Source organism: Myxocyprinus asiaticus, chromosome 3, assembly GCF_019703515.2.
Source record: "Myxocyprinus asiaticus isolate MX2 ecotype Aquarium Trade chromosome 3, UBuf_Myxa_2, whole genome shotgun sequence".
Lineage (NCBI taxonomy): Eukaryota > Metazoa > Chordata > Actinopteri > Cypriniformes > Catostomidae > Myxocyprinus > Myxocyprinus asiaticus.
The window spans coordinates 48,462,616-48,480,480 of NC_059346.1; the positions used below are offsets into that span (position 1 = coordinate 48,462,616).

The 17,865-nt window shown below is 39.7% G+C and overlaps 1 protein-coding gene across 1 annotated transcript; it reads left to right on the top strand.

Moving 5' to 3' along the window:
- The first annotated feature begins 1,594 nt into the window (after nt 1-1,594).
- LOC127420756 (uncharacterized) lies at nt 1,595-17,772 on the top strand. Its single transcript, XM_051663290.1, has 7 exons — nt 1,595-1,639; nt 2,906-2,966; nt 4,179-4,305; nt 9,496-10,030; nt 11,935-12,037; nt 12,115-12,212; nt 17,488-17,772. Exons 1-7 carry the CDS (start codon nt 1,595-1,597, stop codon nt 17,677-17,679), a joined length of 1,161 nt encoding a protein of 386 aa, XP_051519250.1. The 3' UTR covers nt 17,680-17,772.
- The last annotated feature ends 93 nt before the right edge of the window (nt 17,773-17,865 follow it).

The following is a 17,865-nucleotide window of genomic DNA, read 5'->3' on the forward strand; positions in this document are numbered from 1 at the left end:
TCTTTAGGACCATACATTTTACTATGATAAGCCTCCATGTCGAGAAGTCAGGATGAGGATGCTGCTCTGTCATAATTTACATCCTTTCACTTTCTTTCTTCCATGGAATACCAAAGAAGAAGCTTAGCAGAATGTCCAAGCTGCTCTTTCCTATACAATGACAGTGGATGGGGGCTGTCAAGCTCCAAAAAAAAAAAAAATAAATAAATAAAAAAAGCATCAGAAAATCATTGTTAAAGTAGTTCATACAAATAATAATGCACTTTATTTAAACTCTTCTGAAGCCATGCAATAGCTTTGTTTGGGGGAAGGACTTAAAATTCCTATGCTGAAAATATTTCTTGACAGCTGTGTGGTCACCATTCACGCTCATTGTACAGAAAAGAGCAGCTTGTACACCAACTCATTTTGTGTTCCACAAAAGAAATAAAAAAATCATATAGAAAATTGTTAATATACCCATGAGGACGTTTTCAACATACACGTTCTGTACTTACAAAATAATAATAAAATAAGAGTGTCCATACAGCTCAATCTCAATATCTATAATATTAATGAGACATTCCTGTCTGGCTTTTGGGCCAGTCATTGCACTGAAACAGCTCCTCTAAAGATTTTAACTGATCTGCAAGTTTAGGACTTCGGTTATCTGTCAATCCTAGTTCTTTTAGATTTCAGTGCTGCCTTTGACACAGTTGATCATGACATTCTGCTTGACTGAATGCAGAACTGGGCTGGCATATCAGGCCCAGTCTAATGGTTTGGATCCTTCTTGAGGCTTGCACAGCAACTTCAGATCTTCAGAAGTCATTGTGGTTACTAAAAGAAATCCAAGAACACAAAATGTCCCTTTTCTGCTTAGTTAATGTACAGCAAAAAAGTTAGTAAAATGTCCAATATTGGCATTGAACATCAGTACAAATGAAATTCAAGTGAACAGTGCCAATACTCAGAGGTACAGTATGTTTAAGTGTATGTGAATTCTCTGAGGTGATTATCTATACCATTAGAAGCCACATGAGTAGCAGTTTCTCAGAAGCTTTGAATATGGGGCTAAAGGCACCCCTTAAGGAAAAAAAATAAAAAAGGTGGCGGGTGCCCCCACACATTGAGAAAAGGCTCCTAGGGACTTATAGTGATATCGTGTGAATATAGGGACAATCGTTATAGGGCAAAATTTGTCAACTTATGCAAATATTTTGAGAGAGCAAGATGATTTTTTGAGGAGCAAATTAAGATAATGCTTACTCAAAATAACATCTCAAGTATTCTACAAATAAATGAATTTCCGTTGTGATTGGATCAGTCAGTGTGAGCCCACTTCATTTTGGGAAAACAAATATTCCACTCACTTAAGGGCGCTGTAAGCATTTTTTTCTTCTAGAATTTCCACAAGATGAGCCGTTGGATTAACCACGCCCCTTTTCCCAAAACCCCTACTCCAAAGATACCAAATGAGCTTTGGGACTGACATCCAGCAGAAAAAGTTGTCAAAAACAACAGCTGCAAAATAGCTCCCTCTGCTGACAACTGTTAGAGCAACATGGCATAAAAATGGCATTATGCCCCAATAATTCGCTGCAACCACAACACTATGAGAACACGCCGTTTACAGAGTCTAAAGCTGTCACAGAGACCTGTGAGGTATCTCAGTACACTTTTTCATTAATATCTTTAAGGGAGTAGTACATTTTTTGGATACCTTTCCATGAAAAAAATAAAGTTTATTTATTTATTTATTTTTTACCCCAAATACTATCCCTTCATTTATTGGACAGTTATTGAAAAACATTCGATTAAATCACCTTAACCAAAACTAAATATTAAAAATAACTATTTTGTCTCAAAATAAATGTTATAATTTTAGATTTTCTTTCGCAACATTTTAGAACTTATTAAAAGTTTTATCAAATTACTTTAAAATCATCCTTTGGAAATTGCACGCAATGAGGAGGTAGGCTTTGTTGCTTTTTTTTTTAAATTATTGTTGAGAAAATAAAATGCCTTTTACCTAGCTATACAGAAGTCATTAACACAAGACTCAGTCAGAAGTTGTCCCTGATGTAATGTACTGTGATCCAGGTGTCGTTCACGCACGCGCTGTGTGCTCGCGCAGACCTCGCGCTCTGCATTTCACTCGTTCGCGCCAATAATATTATCAACCGATTCCGTCGAAATTCGCTTAGAAATGAAGTGCGACAACTAAACAACATACACGTCTTAAACAAGTATCTACTGAACAAGCGTTTCTCGGTCAACAATTTTCGCTTCGTTGACGTACTTAAGACTCTGGTGAGCAAACGGGTTGATTGCGAATTAATGACCATAACATACAAACCCATTATAGAAACCTCTGTCCATATTTATCATTTTGAGCTGTATTTTATGAACATTTTTAGAGACGTGAGTGGCCAGAAAGAACCGAAATTCACATTTAAGAGTCAATATATATTTTTAATGAGAAAACACAGTTCAGCAACTGACAGCTAATATGATAAAAAAAATTTTTTTTAACGAATTATAGTTACGAATTATCTTTCACTTTCCCATAATAATTTTGTTTCATTTTTCAAAATTAGACACTCAGTATTGAGTGAATTTGTCAAGATGAGCAGACCAACAGCAGGTAGGACTTATATCTGTCTCACTGTTACTTGACAACCCTCCAGTTGAGAAACACTGATCTAAATGATTTAGTCATTTGTACATTTTGATTCTTGTCGCTGGTGCTTGAAATCAAAGCAGAGTTTTGTCTTTCTATAGGCTGTCTCTCTGTGCCTCTGTTTAATCAAAGGAAGAGAAGCAGGCTGCCTTTGACATCTAATCCTTCTGAGAGTGAACACTTTTCTACCAATTACTGCAACGAGATACAAACCTTCTCCTCATCCTCCTCTGGTCCACCCAGTATGTGTCTCCTTTGCATCAGTCTCACACAGTGCTTGAAGTGGGCGGGTACTCACTCACAGGTACACAGTACCTGCACTTCTCTAATTTACAGACAGTTTTTCTTGCGTACCACCACTTCTCAGAGTCTCCCGGTACGATGTAATGTCTTTATTAAATGTAAGTCAGCGATTTGATGAGACCCGCCAATCACTTTTATCTGACCTTCCAAATGTCCGAGTGCAGCGCTCTCTGCGCATAACTCAGCGGTGAGTTTAACAACACTCAGTACTTGCAACAGCCTAGTGGTCTTCTTGGTTAAGCTGGTCTGGGCGTTGTTCATTTACACTCTTCTCCAAAACATGAACCAGCAGCTTTTAGGCGAGCACATTTTATCGCATTTATGCAAACTGTTTAGATGCTGGGTGCAGTCAAAACTACAGACTTAAAAAAAATCAAAGCTGTTACAGAAATGATGTCAGCTTATATGCACAACCCAAAACCCACAAGCCCAGAATCGGAACGAAATCTTAGTACATTAAGCCATGTTAAGCATTTTCTTTATAACAATTTTCTACGTGGGGAAAATGCTTAAAGTGCAACTTTGCAAGTTGCGTTCAGATTCTGGGTTCATCTGCCTACCTGTATGCATTATCAGTAAGGTGCATACTGAATATGGTCTTCAAATATGTTTTAGTACTTTGAGCCACGTTAAGTGTTTTTCATGTTAAGCACTATGCCTGTTTTGTTTTTCATATTATCATGTTAATTACAAAAAAAGTGTAAGGTAAGATGAATACGGAAAAAAAGTTTGGCCCCAGCTAAGTGTTCATCTGGATAAGCTGGCCCCTGCAAGAAAGTAGTTGAAGAGCCCTTCTGTATAGTATAAAACCCCAAGTTTATTTATAAATAAACATATGTTGTTAACAAAAACAGTCTCACAGTATAGTTGATTTACCCACAAAAAAGACATTTAATACTAACAAGGAGAGTACCTGCCTTTTTTTTCTTCCACTTCAAGCACTAGTCTCACATCTGATGCTAAATAAATTACTGGATGTTAAAAAAAATTTGTTTTCCTGATGCACCAAAGAACATTAGGTAATACACTATATTAAATAGTTGTCTGATTTTTATGGTTCAGATCAGGTAGAAGTAGCTCCTCAAGTTGACAATTGTACATTTTCACTTTTTGAAATATACAGAACACAATCAATAGACAGATTGTTTATCATATTTACCAGTTATAAGTGTTTTCTAAAGTAACCTTGGGTTTCTTTTTGGTTTATCTTTAGATCAGAGTGGTCTGTGGAACAAGCAAACCTGTCTTTCTTCACAGCAAGCCAATATGAGACCTGCTGCTTCACCAGAAGGACGAGGATACGCACCTTTACCTCACCCAAAAAAGCCTGCCTATTCCTGGTACTTAACTCTATGAAACTAGACCACCTAACCAGAATAGTCTTGGAAAGCTGTTGTTTGATGTACTTCACAAACTCAGGATCATTTGATCAATTGTTTTTGAAAGATTGGAAAAAAAAAACATTGCCTCGCATAGCTTAAAATAGACGTGATGGTATCAAATTTTCACCTCACAATAATTGCTGAAGCTTTTATCATGGTATAACAGGTATTATCACAGTATTGAATTACTTTATAAAAATGGGTTGAAAGATAAACTTTACTGTTGTTCTCTTATAAAAAGTTTATAGACAGCTTTATATACAGCTTTTTCTGTTATCTTGACAAAATGGGAAGAATAAAGTACTTAAATCATGGATGATGACTGACAAGCGTGAGTTCGAAGAAACAGAAAAGTTCTATTCATTAATTTGGTTAAGAAATTTTATTTTCGATTTGAAAAGTCAAAAGTTTAAATCAATGCATCTATAACAGACTTTACTGTTATTGTTCAGTAAAATTTTAGTATCAATCTAATTTACTCTCTCTGTTATGGGCCAATTTTAAAGCACTTTTTAGTTATTATTTAGGTATTGTAGGCCTATTATAACATAATATCTTAAATATTCTGGCTTGGCCCGCATGCCCTGGAGATTCTTTCCATCTGGCCCACTTGTCTACGAAGTTGAATAGCCCTGCTGTATGGCAACGTACGATTGCGTCGCGTTCCAACTTGAACTTAATATTGAAATCATCATTGTGCCACAATGCCATTATTAATTACAGGACTTAATATTAGCTTATTACAAATGTATTTTAGTTGTTACTACAAGATGCAAATGTTACTATGTAGCCAGCGGAGTTTTAGCGAACTACTCTTCGGCCACTTGAAAGCAAGCTACACATTATATGCCAATGGGAACAACAGTTCACTTTTATCTTAGTTGTCACTTGGCTAGTCTCTTCGAGTGTTGTTTCTCAGTTTTCAAAAACAGTTTGGAAAAACGAGCAGAATTGTCAAAATTACCTTTATCTCGCTGAATTACATGGGATGATTGTCCCACAGATGAGCGAACATGTTGGAGGTGTTCCCGTGTTTTGCGGCCACTTTTCTGCCACATGTGTTACACAAAGGGAAACAATCTTCGACCAACAATCCCTTTGTATTTTTATGGAACCCAAAATACTTCCACACTTCCGACTTAACCCTTTTAGAAGGCAGATAAAGGGTCGTCAGCATTCCACCTTCAATCATGCTTCTCGTCCATGTTGGTTTTCTTTACATCAGAGTGTGCATATGTCATTAATGCCGCATACACGCAGTGTTGTGAATATCGATTTGTTGATGGAAAACTACTTTGCAGTCAGAAAAATCTAAACAAATTGGCTAAAAGGTTATCTAGAATTATTTACAGTATTTTGAAGTTTGTGGCAAACGCAGACTCAGCCCGCGGGAACCAACAAAAGTTAGTGCGTGTGGAGGTGAGATCCATCAGAGGAGCGGCGAGTTGGCTATAGTTCCTTATAAATCTTCGCTAAAAGTTAGTGAACCCCAGAAACCTCTGCAAAGTCTTGTGAGAATCTGGGGTTGGCTTAGCAACGGCTTTAACCTTAGCCAGGTCCATACGCACTCCCTCAGACAAAACTATGAACCCCAGAAACTGACCCGACTGCACATGAAATGCACACTTCTCCACCTTGACAAACAGCAGATTCTCTAGCAGTCACTGAAAAACCTGCCTGACGTGCCGCACATGGTCTTGCACATTCTGCGAGAAGATCAGAATATCAAGATAAACGAAAACAAAACAGTAGACCATGTCTCTAAGCACGTCATTCACGAGCCCCTGGAAGACGGCGGGGGCATTGACCAATCCGAACGACATGACCAAGTTTTCAAAGTGCCCTCTATGGGTGTTAAATGCCGTCTTCCACTCATCCCCCTTCCTAATACAGACCTGCTGGTACGTGTTCCGTATGTCCCAACTTCGTAAAGACAGATGCCCCCTGCAAGAGTTCGAAGGCGGAAGAAATTAGCGGCAGAGGGTAACGGTTCCTTACCATGATGTCATTCAGCCCCCGATAATCTATGCAGGGTCTAAGCTTGCCGTTCTTCTTCTCCACGAAGAAGAATCCCGCCCCTGCGGGTGAAGAGGAAGAGCGGATGAGACAGGCTGCTAAAGAATCGTTAATATACCTGTTCATGGCCTCCCTCTCAGGGCCCAAGAGCGAATACAACCGTCCTCAAGGCGGAGAGGTGCCAGGACGCAATTCAATAGCGCAGTCGTACGGGCGATGAGGAGAAAGGGTCGAGGCACGGGATCAGCTGAATACTGCCCTCAAGTTGTGATACTCCTGCGGAACACCCGAAACATCTGCCGGCATCGAAACACAAGACTGGACAGGGGAGACAGCAGAGTTAAGACAATATGAAGAACAGAAAGAGCTCCAAGACAAAACAGAGTTGGTTGCCCAATCTGTGTGAGGGTTATGTGTTACCTACCACAGGTGCCCCAGCACCACCGGGGTAGTAGGAGACCGGATGAGGAGGAAGGACAGCTGCTCAGAATGATTCCCGGAGACCATGGTGACAGGTCTAGTGGCATGTGTGAAGACTGACAAGGGTGTACCACTAAGAGTGTGGGCTGTGATGGGTTCCTTCAGTCGGCATATGGGAAGCTGCCACCTTAAAGCCAAATCCGAGGCAGCGGAATCCACCGGAGCCGAGATAACATGGCTATCGGTAACACTTAGTAATCAGACCAGGAGGAGGGTGCGAAGTCCGGGGCCTTTGTCCAGGTCCAGTAACCCCTACCTACTGACGAGCGGTGTCTTTTAACAGACAGGTAGCGTAGCGATGGCCAGCTTGGCCACAAATGAAACATAGCCCCTTGAGGAGCTGTCCAGTGGCCAGGTCCACCAAGTCTTCGAATCGTGGGGGTAAGTCCAACGAATAGCTCTCATCTTGGATAGAGTCAGATAACCCCTGCAAGAAGCAGTCCCACATAGCATGGTCGTTCCAGTCACTGGAAAGCAGCCAGAGTGCGAAATTTGATTGCAAAATCCACAACAGACCGGTTCCCCTGGGAAAGTCCAGACAGAATTCTCCCTGCCTCCCGACCTTGGGCGGTGTGGTCAAAAACCTGGCGAAGCGCCGAAGAAAAAGCCTCATAGGATGCGCAGCATGCATGATGGTTGTCCCAAACAGCCATTCCCCATTATCCAGCCTTACCGGAAAAAAGCGTTATTACGCAGGCAACCTTCATGGTGTAAGAGGTGAAGGTAGAGGGCTGCATAGAGAAGAACAAAGAGCAACAAGAGAGAAATGCCCTGACAGATCCCTCTCCCGAGTATGGAGCTGGGGGAAGAATTTGCACATCTGACCTGCTCGCAGACGAGTGGGAAACAGTTGACGGGGGAGGAGGTAAATCCTGCGCCGGAGTTGGATCAGGAGGGAGGCGGAGTTGCTGGTCCAGTGCAGTGAGCTCAGCGAGCTGTAATGCCATCATCTCCATGGCGCGGTTCGACACGAATATCGGGTCCTGGTGTCGGCCAAGTAGAGCCCTTTGCTGGGCCAGAGCGGAACGAATAGTGTTCTCCTCCGCTGGGTCCATAACTGGCTGGTTTATTCTGTCAGTGAGCTGGGGAAAACAGGACCCAAGAGCAGAGCAGATAAATGTCAGTCTTTTATTAAATACAAAAAGTGCTTAGCGCCAGCTCGGTTGAGCTCAAAATAATAAAACCAGGAGGGCGAGGAGAGTGTGTTCATCAGTAGGTGTTGTAGTGGAAGTCCAGAAAGATCCGCTGAAGATTGGTGAGATGCAAAGCAACGCCAAAGACACAAGTTCCCCGACACGCGTGTAGATAATCCAAGGAATCCTCCTCGGGAGCGACCAACAGGGCAATGCCGATCTGTGGGGTAAACACAGGAGGCAAACGTGAGTGGTACAGCAAACAATAAACCAGCAAAGAAACAGGGGAAACACACAGGATAAAATTGGGCGTGCAATCAGAAGAAGACAGGTGGAGTGTGTGAGAAACCCATTATCGTAATTGATGCCTCCTCCGGGAGCAATCAGCATTCCCATGGAAACGGAAATTACGCTCACCGACTCCACCTGTAAAACACGAGGGAGAGAGAACAAACAAACAATAGAATGAACCGGCAAACGCCGGAGCCATGACATGCTCAGTTTAAATTGCATATGCAAGCATGAAGGGGAATCTTTGTCAAAGGAATTCTTCAACAAACATTTCTGTCACCATTTACTCAAGAAAGAAAGTAATACAGGTATGAAACAACATGAGGGTGAGTAAAAAATACAAAATTCAGATTTTTGGGTGAATTATGGTGTGTTCATTCCTCCTGGGAAGTTTGTACGTACAATGTCGGAAATCAAAAATACTATGTGATATGAGTTCAAGTAGATTTTGCTGGAAAGAACAGACCCATTTTGCAATTTCATATTTCTTCCTCGCTTTTTTACCTACTACTGATGGCAGGATGCTTTTTTAGCACCAATCTAACAAAAAGAAGAGCAAAGCCACACATTAAGTGTGTAATGAATGCTTTATCTACCTATTTTATCATTCTTGTGCATCCACATATAATGATGCAAAATTTTGGTATGTTGCAAACGCATGTCGCTGAATAAACCTGTTTAATGAGTCTTAATTTCTGGCCAGTTTTATTGTTATTCTTATATTAAGAAAATGCATATAAACTGAAAATCCTCAAGTAAAACTGAATTATTACCAATAACAATTTGCTTCCATCATGATTCTTAATTCAACACGCCCCCAACTCGGAAAGACGGGGCTTAAAGAAAATCCAGAGTTTCCCACTCGTAATTACGATTTTGCAGTGGCGTTCATGTGCGCTTAACTCGTAAAAACAAACAGTCCAACATGACTTGAATGCACCATTAGTCCATTAAATAGCCAAATACTTTTGGAACACTAAAAATGCACAAAAAAAAAGTAAAAAATACGTAGATGCTACCTTAAGGATATGCTGTATTCCCCGCCTGATCTGAACCTCATTACTTTCATTGGTGCAACATAATTTAAAAAACTTAATACAGTCTTTTAAGTAATATTTCCGAATTGAATAAAACTAGTTAGTTTAGATGTTACCACAAAAATGTAGGTTACTCAACAAAACATTATAACAGTGTATTTCGTGTGTATTTGTCACCATTTGACTACCAGGTCACAGACAGGTCAGCAAAGGCCTCCAATGAGACATGATTCCATGCCAACAGTTGGATCTCATGTTCATGGTGGCTTTCCAAGCAGCAGCTCAGCCTCACTGGGCCAGCCCAGATGGTCTAGCGGCTTCCAGAACCAAATTCAACAGTCATTTATCAGGCCAGCAACTTCCCCCAGAATGCCTTACCATCCTCAGCAGTGTTCCCTTGCAGCATTAAGCACTGGTGGCCCTTACCGTCCTCAGCAGTGTTCCCCTGCAGCAGTAAGCACTGGTGGCCCTTACTGTCCTCAGCAGTGTTCCCCTGCAACAGTAAGCACTGGTGGCCCTTACCGTCCTCAGCAGTGTTCCCCTGCAGCAGTAAGCACTGGTGGCCCTTACCGTCCTCAGCAGTGTTCCCCTGCAGGAGTAAGCACTGGTGGCCCTGGAGCTCAGAGTCAGAGCACAAAGTGGAACTTCAGATCTTCCGGACAATCAGGCAGTGGAATGCAGGCAAAAGAAAACACCTCAAGTGAGCGGATCCCCACTCAGCAACAGGTGTGCCGAACTGTGTCTATAATTTGGGTTTCCTTATTAAATATAACCAAGGCAAATGGGTTAGTTCACCAAAAAATAAAAAATCGTAAAGCTGTTATTTTCCAAACATTTTAAGCAGACAGTGACCAGAGGGCAGCATTAGTAATTGTAATAATGGTGGGGGCAACATATTTCTTTTTTTACACTTTTCTTCATAACTTCATAACATACATGCCCCTCATAACTCCTTGAAATCTACCAGCCATATTTTGGTATAAATAACATATGTATGTGCTAACTGTAAAAGTAAATTCACTTTTATAGTGCAAAGTCAGTGTTTTGTTGAAAATTTCTCACAAAGTGAAACAATTGCTCTTATTTTACTCAAGCAAAACTTTACAGAGCTTACACCTTAAAACATGTTTTGTCAGGTAACCTGAAAAACTTGTTCATGTAACATCTAAATTAATGTAAATGCTTTAGTTGGACCGAAATCATACCAGTCTGAAGTCGGACTAACAGACCTAAATTGAGCATGACAGCCCCTAGTCAATGTCTACGTTTGTTGTATGGAAAGCCTTTTGGACATTCGGCTTAATATCATCTTTTGTGTTCCACATGCAATTACTTTTTCTTCCAAGACAACATTGAGTGTGACGTGAGGCTGAGTAAATAATGACTGAAGTTTTATTTGTGGGTGAACTAACTCATTAAAGGAATATTCCAAGTTCAATACAAGTTAAATTCATTCGACAGCATTTGTGGCATAGTGTTGATTACCACAAAAATAAAGTTTTACTTGTCCCTCCTTTTCTAAAAAAAAAAAAAAAAGCAAAAATGTGGGTTACAGAGAGGCACTTACAATGGAAGTGAATGGGGCCAATCCGTAAACATTAAAATACACACTGTTTCACAAGGATAGCCACAAGACATAAACAATATGTGTTAACATGATTTTAGTGTGATAATCACTTACTAATCTTTTCTGTGTGTAAAGTTATATAAAATTTTACAACTTTGTTACCATGACGATATAATGTCAACAAACCCTAATACCCTAGAATGACTGTAAAAATTACGATTTAAACAACATTACAGCTCAAATAATCCACAGTTTTCCTGAGCAGCCACTGGGCGGCGCCATGATGATTCCAATTGCCTGTTTTCTGTTTCTGGTCTCGAGACACAATGTAAAACTAACCGAAACGAGCGATTCACATGGAGAACAACAACCATTTATGTGTTATTTGGAGTGAAAATGAATTTCACACTCAACTTGTGCAGTTGTTGGCTGTCATAAAAACTCAAAGTAGTGAATGATATCTCCTCGGACCATCGCTTCATGTCATCTACATATTCAGGTGAGGCACTGTAAAAAAAAAAAAAAAAAAAACGGTCAGCTTGACTCCTTGAAGTATCGGCACTATAGAGCCACATGTTGTTTTGACAATTACTACAAATGTAATACTTTACCCGCTAAGAATATACGCCGATGCGGGTGTACTGGAGACTGGAAATTGAAAACAGGCGAATCGTGGAACATTTCCACTTTCAGGAAAAAGGTGGATACATGAGTTTTAACAGAAGAATGAATGTAAGTGCTTTTATAAATTTATAAGCCTCACATTTTTGCCTATAAACCCTCCAAAAATTGGCCCCATTTACTTCCATTGTAAGTGCCTCACTGGAACCTCGATTTTATGTTTGTTTTTATTTTAAGAAAAGGAGGGATGAGCCAAAATTAATCTTTGTGGAAATCAACATAATGCCACAAATGCAGTCTATTGAGCTTAACTTGTATTAAATGTGGAACATTCCTTTAAGAAGTACATGCACAATGTACTGCATCAGACGTTATCTCCTTCCTAATAAGCAATCATAATTATCTCTATGAGCACTAAGCTAACCTTCCCTTCTGTTGGAAGCCACCACGTGAGACATCCATGCGTATCCTTACTGCTGTTATTGAAGGCATGAAGCACTGGAGCAAGTACAAGAACAAAGTACCAATAATATTTGAGATCTTTGGTGAGTGGACTGTATCACACAGATGAGGTGTCATCTCATTTATTACTAATTTCTAACAGTACTGTCTCTCCTCACAGCCACACTTGACTCTGCAGTTACAGTGGGAGAGCACGGAGCAAAGACATTTTCCATGAGAGATGGCAAACATGTGATCCAGTGTCTCTACTATGAAAATGTAAGTTGGGGAATAGCATTTAGATGATCTTTCCTTGTTAACCCAACATAAAATCAAAATGGACCCTCTTACTTAACACACATTCCTCTTCAGCGCATATTATTAGTGGAATTATAGAGTTAGTAGAAAGACATAAAAACACAAAAATGTAATGACTAGCTCCACTTGACATCACCTAGGCCCTGCAGGCTATTGCTTAACGTTAACCAACAGCCTGGTTGTAGACTACTGCTGAAGGTAATGCAGCCTTTCAAAAATTTTGCCAATAGTTAATGTAATAATTATATCATGCTGGTTAGGTTTAATGTAATAAAGGTTATGGCAATAATAGCAAATAAAAATGAGCCTGTGTACATGCACACCAATACACTGATAACCTTAAAAAAATCAGCTTATTTAAAAAATCTGAAATCCGTGTTTACATGACATTTGAAATAATCGCATTATTCTCTACTTTTGACGTCAAGCCGTGAAGAGGATGCGCTCAACACGTGCACTTATTTGATGAGCTGGTAAGAACACCGGGTAAGGTGTTTACATGGCATGCAAAATCGGCATAATGGGCAAAAATCTACTCGTGTCGATCGGGTTATTCATAAGCCGTTTATGGCCTTTAAATGGCCGATAAAGAAACACGGTTTATTGGGTTTACATGACTGCACACATTGTCGGTTTATTAAGCAAAAGTAGTGTAAGAACATGCATGTAAATGCGCTCAATAGTGAACTTCACCTTCAGCCTCCAAGTCCCAGTGAAGCCTCCTCAAAAGTGGGGACCGTTGTCGTGATCAAATGAGTCCGCCTGTGAAATCGAATCCCCTGCTGACCTCATAGTGATTCCATTAGGTGTGTTAGACTTCATGCAGCGCTGCGTAGACCGGTTGCCGCCGTTGTCACGATCAAACGAGTCTGCCCGTGAAATCAAGTCGCCATCTGACGTCATAGTGATTCCATTGGCTTATACAAGAATTCTACAATATCCTTTAATGACGTATGTCACTACATTTAATGATTTTAAATCATATGTCACACATAATAGCAGGGGCTAAAAACGAAATGTTTTTCATTTTGGTTCGTTCTGAGCAAAATCTATTTTTTTGTTCCGGTTCAGAAGTTCCGCAGCTTCCTTTCCAAAAGGTTACTGCTTAGAACAGAATAAAACGGTTAATAACATTATTTTTAAAATGACAATACTCTGCGCTAAGGGGTGGGTGAAATACCAATAGCAGTGTTACCAGATCTTGCAAGAGAAACAAGCAACTTGGTCTGGAAAAACAAGCCCAAAATAAGCAAAAATAAGCAATTATTTTTTTTTCCTGTGTGGTTGATTTATTGGCATAGAAAGCATAACAAGCAGTTAATTAACAGTTAAGTATCATTTTAATTACAGATCTGCTTCTCATTCAAAACCCGGCAGTATCAAATCTGTATTAATGCATCATATCTAGCAACAGTTCAGCGAAGACTTGAAAACAACTTTTGAGAAAAATGCTTTTTACCTCTAATAATGTTTTCCTTGTATCTGGATTAGCCGTGCATGTACAGTATATGTAGTAATTATACATAGTTGTTAAAAAGGTCTTCATTCAGAGAATGCGACATCCACAACAGGCAATTAGGCAAAGAAATGTGTGATGCAGCAGTTTCCTTCAGGATCAAAGCACATGTTCCATTGTTTCAAGCAACACAAAGTGGTGTAGTTCCAGAAATGTACTGTGATAAACCCTTTGGCCTTTAGTTTCATGATAAAATAATTGGAACAAAATTAACTGGTTATAACCAGTTACCAGTATTTAAAAATAACGTTTTCACTCTGGAACAATTGAAAATCACTTTGTTCCGGTTTTCGGTTACGTTCTGCTAAATATTTCATTCATTTTCGGTTTACCTTTTCGTTCCTTGAACCGTTTTTAGTCCCTGCATAATAGTATATAACCAAAGCTATTCACCTTATGTGCCAGAGAAACTAGCATGCAGCCATCTTGAAAATTTTGTCTTTGAACTTCTGGTCTAGCGGTTGCTATAGAAATCTATGGTGTTGATGTCAAAGTGTAATTAGCTAGTGAAGTGAATTTATAGGTTGTAGAGTTGTCAAAAGTTATGAGTATTTTAAAGTGTTCAGAGGATGTAATAACAACTGGAAGTAGAGCGGGGATATTTTAAAACAAAAGTACTTCATTCATAAATTATCAAGATCTTACCTTCACGCTGTGGACGTACTGATGTGCCTCTGTGCTCATGAAACTCCAAGAGACAACACAAAGTCATTAAAAATATCTCTTTATGACACCTCTGACCATCTTCTCATGTCATTCACCCATCGTGTTATAGTTAAGGTGAGCAGATTTTTTGGTTGTTAAACTGGGACGGGGGAGGGGTGCTACTATATTTATACACACACACATAAACACACATATACATGTGAAAGTGTATGTTTAATTTATATTCCGTTCACAACAGTTTTAATCACATTTTAATCAGCCTTTTCTCCCCAACTTGGCATGCCCAATTCCCAATGCGCTCTAAGTCCTCGTGGTGGTGTAGTGACTCGCCTCAATCCAGGTGGCGGAGGACGAATCTTAGTTTCCTCCATGTCTGAGACCGTCAATCCGCGTATCTTATCACATGGCTTGTTGAGCGCGTTAACGCGGAGACCTAGCACATGTGGAGGCTTCACGCTATCCTCACCAGCATCCACGCACAACTCACCGCGAGAACCACATTATAGCGACCACGAGGAGGTTAACCCAATGTGACTCTACCCACCCCAGCAACCGGGCCAATTGGTTGCTTAGAAAGCCTGACTGGAGTCACTCAGCATGCCCTGGATTCGAACTTGTGACTCCAGGTGTGGTAGTCAGCGTCTTTTCTCGCTGAGCTACCCAGCCCCCCAACTAGCATTTTCATGTAGTAAAGGGGTGGTGTAGCTACAATGTAAACTGGAGGCTAAGAGACAAAACACCGAAGCGCTGAAAAGGGGCGGGGCTGAATAAGGTGAATAGATCGTGAAATTAAACATTTCTTGTTTGGTATGTTATTTGGTTCGCTTACATTTAGCAAGAAAACAGCCACAAAATTACTGCTACAGAATTACTGAATCACAATATTACAAAATGTACTGTACAAAAAGCACACCAGCAGTAACCCAAAATCACAGGACTTAATGACATCAGACCTGTCACTCTCACGTCTGTGGTCATGACATCGTTTGAGAGACTGGTTTTGACTTACCTGAAGGACATCACTGGACCCCTGCTGGACCCCCTTCAGGTTGCTTACCAAGCAAACAGGTCTGTGGATGATGCTGTCAATCACACCGTCTTTTTCCAGAGCAGCCAGTATTTCTCCTGAGGTTACCTGTGGGTTTTTCTTTGTATCCCGAACAATTCTTCTGGCAGTTGTGGCTGAAATCTTTCTTGGTCTACCTGACCTTGGCTTCGTATCAAGAGATCCCTGAATTTTCCACTTCTTAATAAGTGATTGAACAGTACTGACTGGCATTTTCAAGGCTTTGGATATCTTTTTATATCCTTTTTCATCTTTATAAAGTTCCATTACCTTGTTACGCAGGTCTTTTGACAGTTCTTTTCTGCTCCCCATGGCTCAGTATCTAGCCTGCTCAGTGCATCCACGTGAGAGCTAACAAACTCATTGACTATTTATACACAGACACTAATTGCAATTTAAAAAGCCACAGGTGTGGGAAATTAACCTTTAATTGCCATTTAAACCTGTGTGTTTCACCTTGTGTGTCTGTAACAAGGCCAAACATTCAAGGGTATGTAAACTTTTGATCAGGGCCATTTGGGTGATTTCTGTTATCATTATGATTTAAAAAGGAGCCAAACAACTATGTGATAATAAATGGCTTCATATGATCACTATCCTTAAAAGACAGTTTTTTTTTGCATGATCAGTCATATTTTCAAAATCAATGCCAAAATTTCACAATTTCTGCCAGGGTATGCAAACTTTTGAGCACAACTGTGTGTGTGTGTGTATATATATATATATATATATATATATATATATATATATATATATATATATATATATATATATATATATTACCCAGAAATACTATTTGTGCTGAGCAGATTTGTGTACATTGAAAAACAACTTTCCTAAAACATCTCTTTAATGCATGAATGTTTTTGTTTAAGCATAAAACAGAGTCAGGTTATTATTTTCATATATATATATATAGTGCTTTTTACAGTTCCAAAGCCATTGCAATAACACAATAGGTTTTTGATCAGGCATTACAAATGGTTATCCCCTGGGGACTCGATTTCATGGGTGGACTAATTTCATTATGACACCGGCAGTGTTTCAGAAGGGGTGTAGTCCTCCACAAAACTGTTGTTCAGGTCTGGATCCATTATGGTATACGGAACACCCACTTTTCTTGTTGCAGTCCATTCCCGATGGATAAATCCCACCTAACATTTTCATTGAATATATCCTGTTTCACTTGGAAATACAGAAGTAAATCATTAATAATAATAGTAGTAATAGTAATAGTAAAATGGCTTGCGAATACCACTTTGTGTTAAAGGGGTCATGACGTGGACTAAAATTTCCATTGATCTTTTGACATATAAGAGGTCATTGTGCTATAAAAACATACTGTAAGTTTCAGAACTCAAAACTTCCCCTCTGCAAAATGATTATTTGTTGAAACCTAGCTGCTAAAGCGACTCATTCTCAACACTGCCTCCATAACAACACATCAAAGCCCGCTTTACCTTTAATCATTTCCAGAAATTACACACTTCACACTTTCAAGTTTTAATTTGAAACTTTTAAGTAAGAAATAATCAGTTCAGCAAAAAAAAAAAAAAAAAAAAAAAAAGACTTATTTGAAAGTAAAAATCATCAGACAGACAAAATTTTAAGCTCTTCTTACACCAATGTTACTCTGATAAACATTCTCTTTCAGTGCTCTTAATATAATTATATGCACATACTTTAGGTGGTAATAATGATCCAAAATTGCCTTTTTACCTCTTTATAAAACAATTAAGAAGCAGACCTGCCCACATTCATCTAGTTGGCTTAGATCAGAGATGACACATTAAAGATTGCAGATGCTTTCACTGGGTTAAGACGTACACCCACTTCCTTCCCACTTTCTGCTTTACTCTTCTTGTAGATTAGTCAGAATTTTCTGTAATATCCACCAACTGCACATTGTTATGTGATGTTGGCAGTGGTGGAGTCATCGTAAGCATATCAGTTCAGAGAGATAAAGTGATTGTGCATCTGTCTTATAGGTGCAGACACTGCCCAGACTGATAAGGGGTCAGGTGCATCGCTGCGTTGGGAACTATGACAGGGATAAGGACACAATGACGTGTGTGTCAGTCCGAGCGGCCTCACTGTCAGAGCAAAGGAATGCCCAGGAGGCTGTGAAAGCATCAGATGCGGAGATGAGGAATGCGGTACTGATGTTCACTGAAATCTGATGTGGATAGTACGAGGAGCAGGAAAAAAATTAAACTGGTGATGCTAAACTTTGATGTAGCATTTTACTGAAGTTCGTTTGGTTTTGTCTTGGTTGTGAATGAGTTCAGAGATGGCATGTAAAGCTGGAGATTTTGATTTCATAGCTGATAAATGAAAGTTACTTTGCATTGTAAGTTATGAGTTAT

What these genes read in the sequence shown, in the direction of transcription:
- LOC127420756 (XM_051663290.1), top strand. Translation starts at nt 1,595, where the DNA reads ATGAGAACACGCCGTTTACAGAGTCTAAAGCTGTCACAGAGACCT. An exon ending in AAAAAGCCTGCCTATTCCTG is followed by an intron (nt 4,306 to 9,495) that starts GTACTTAACTCT and finishes TTTGACTACCAG; the next exon opens with GTCACAGACAGGTCAGCAAA. An exon ending in AATAATATTTGAGATCTTTG is followed by an intron (nt 12,038 to 12,114) that starts GTGAGTGGACTG and finishes CTCTCCTCACAG; the next exon opens with CCACACTTGACTCTGCAGTT.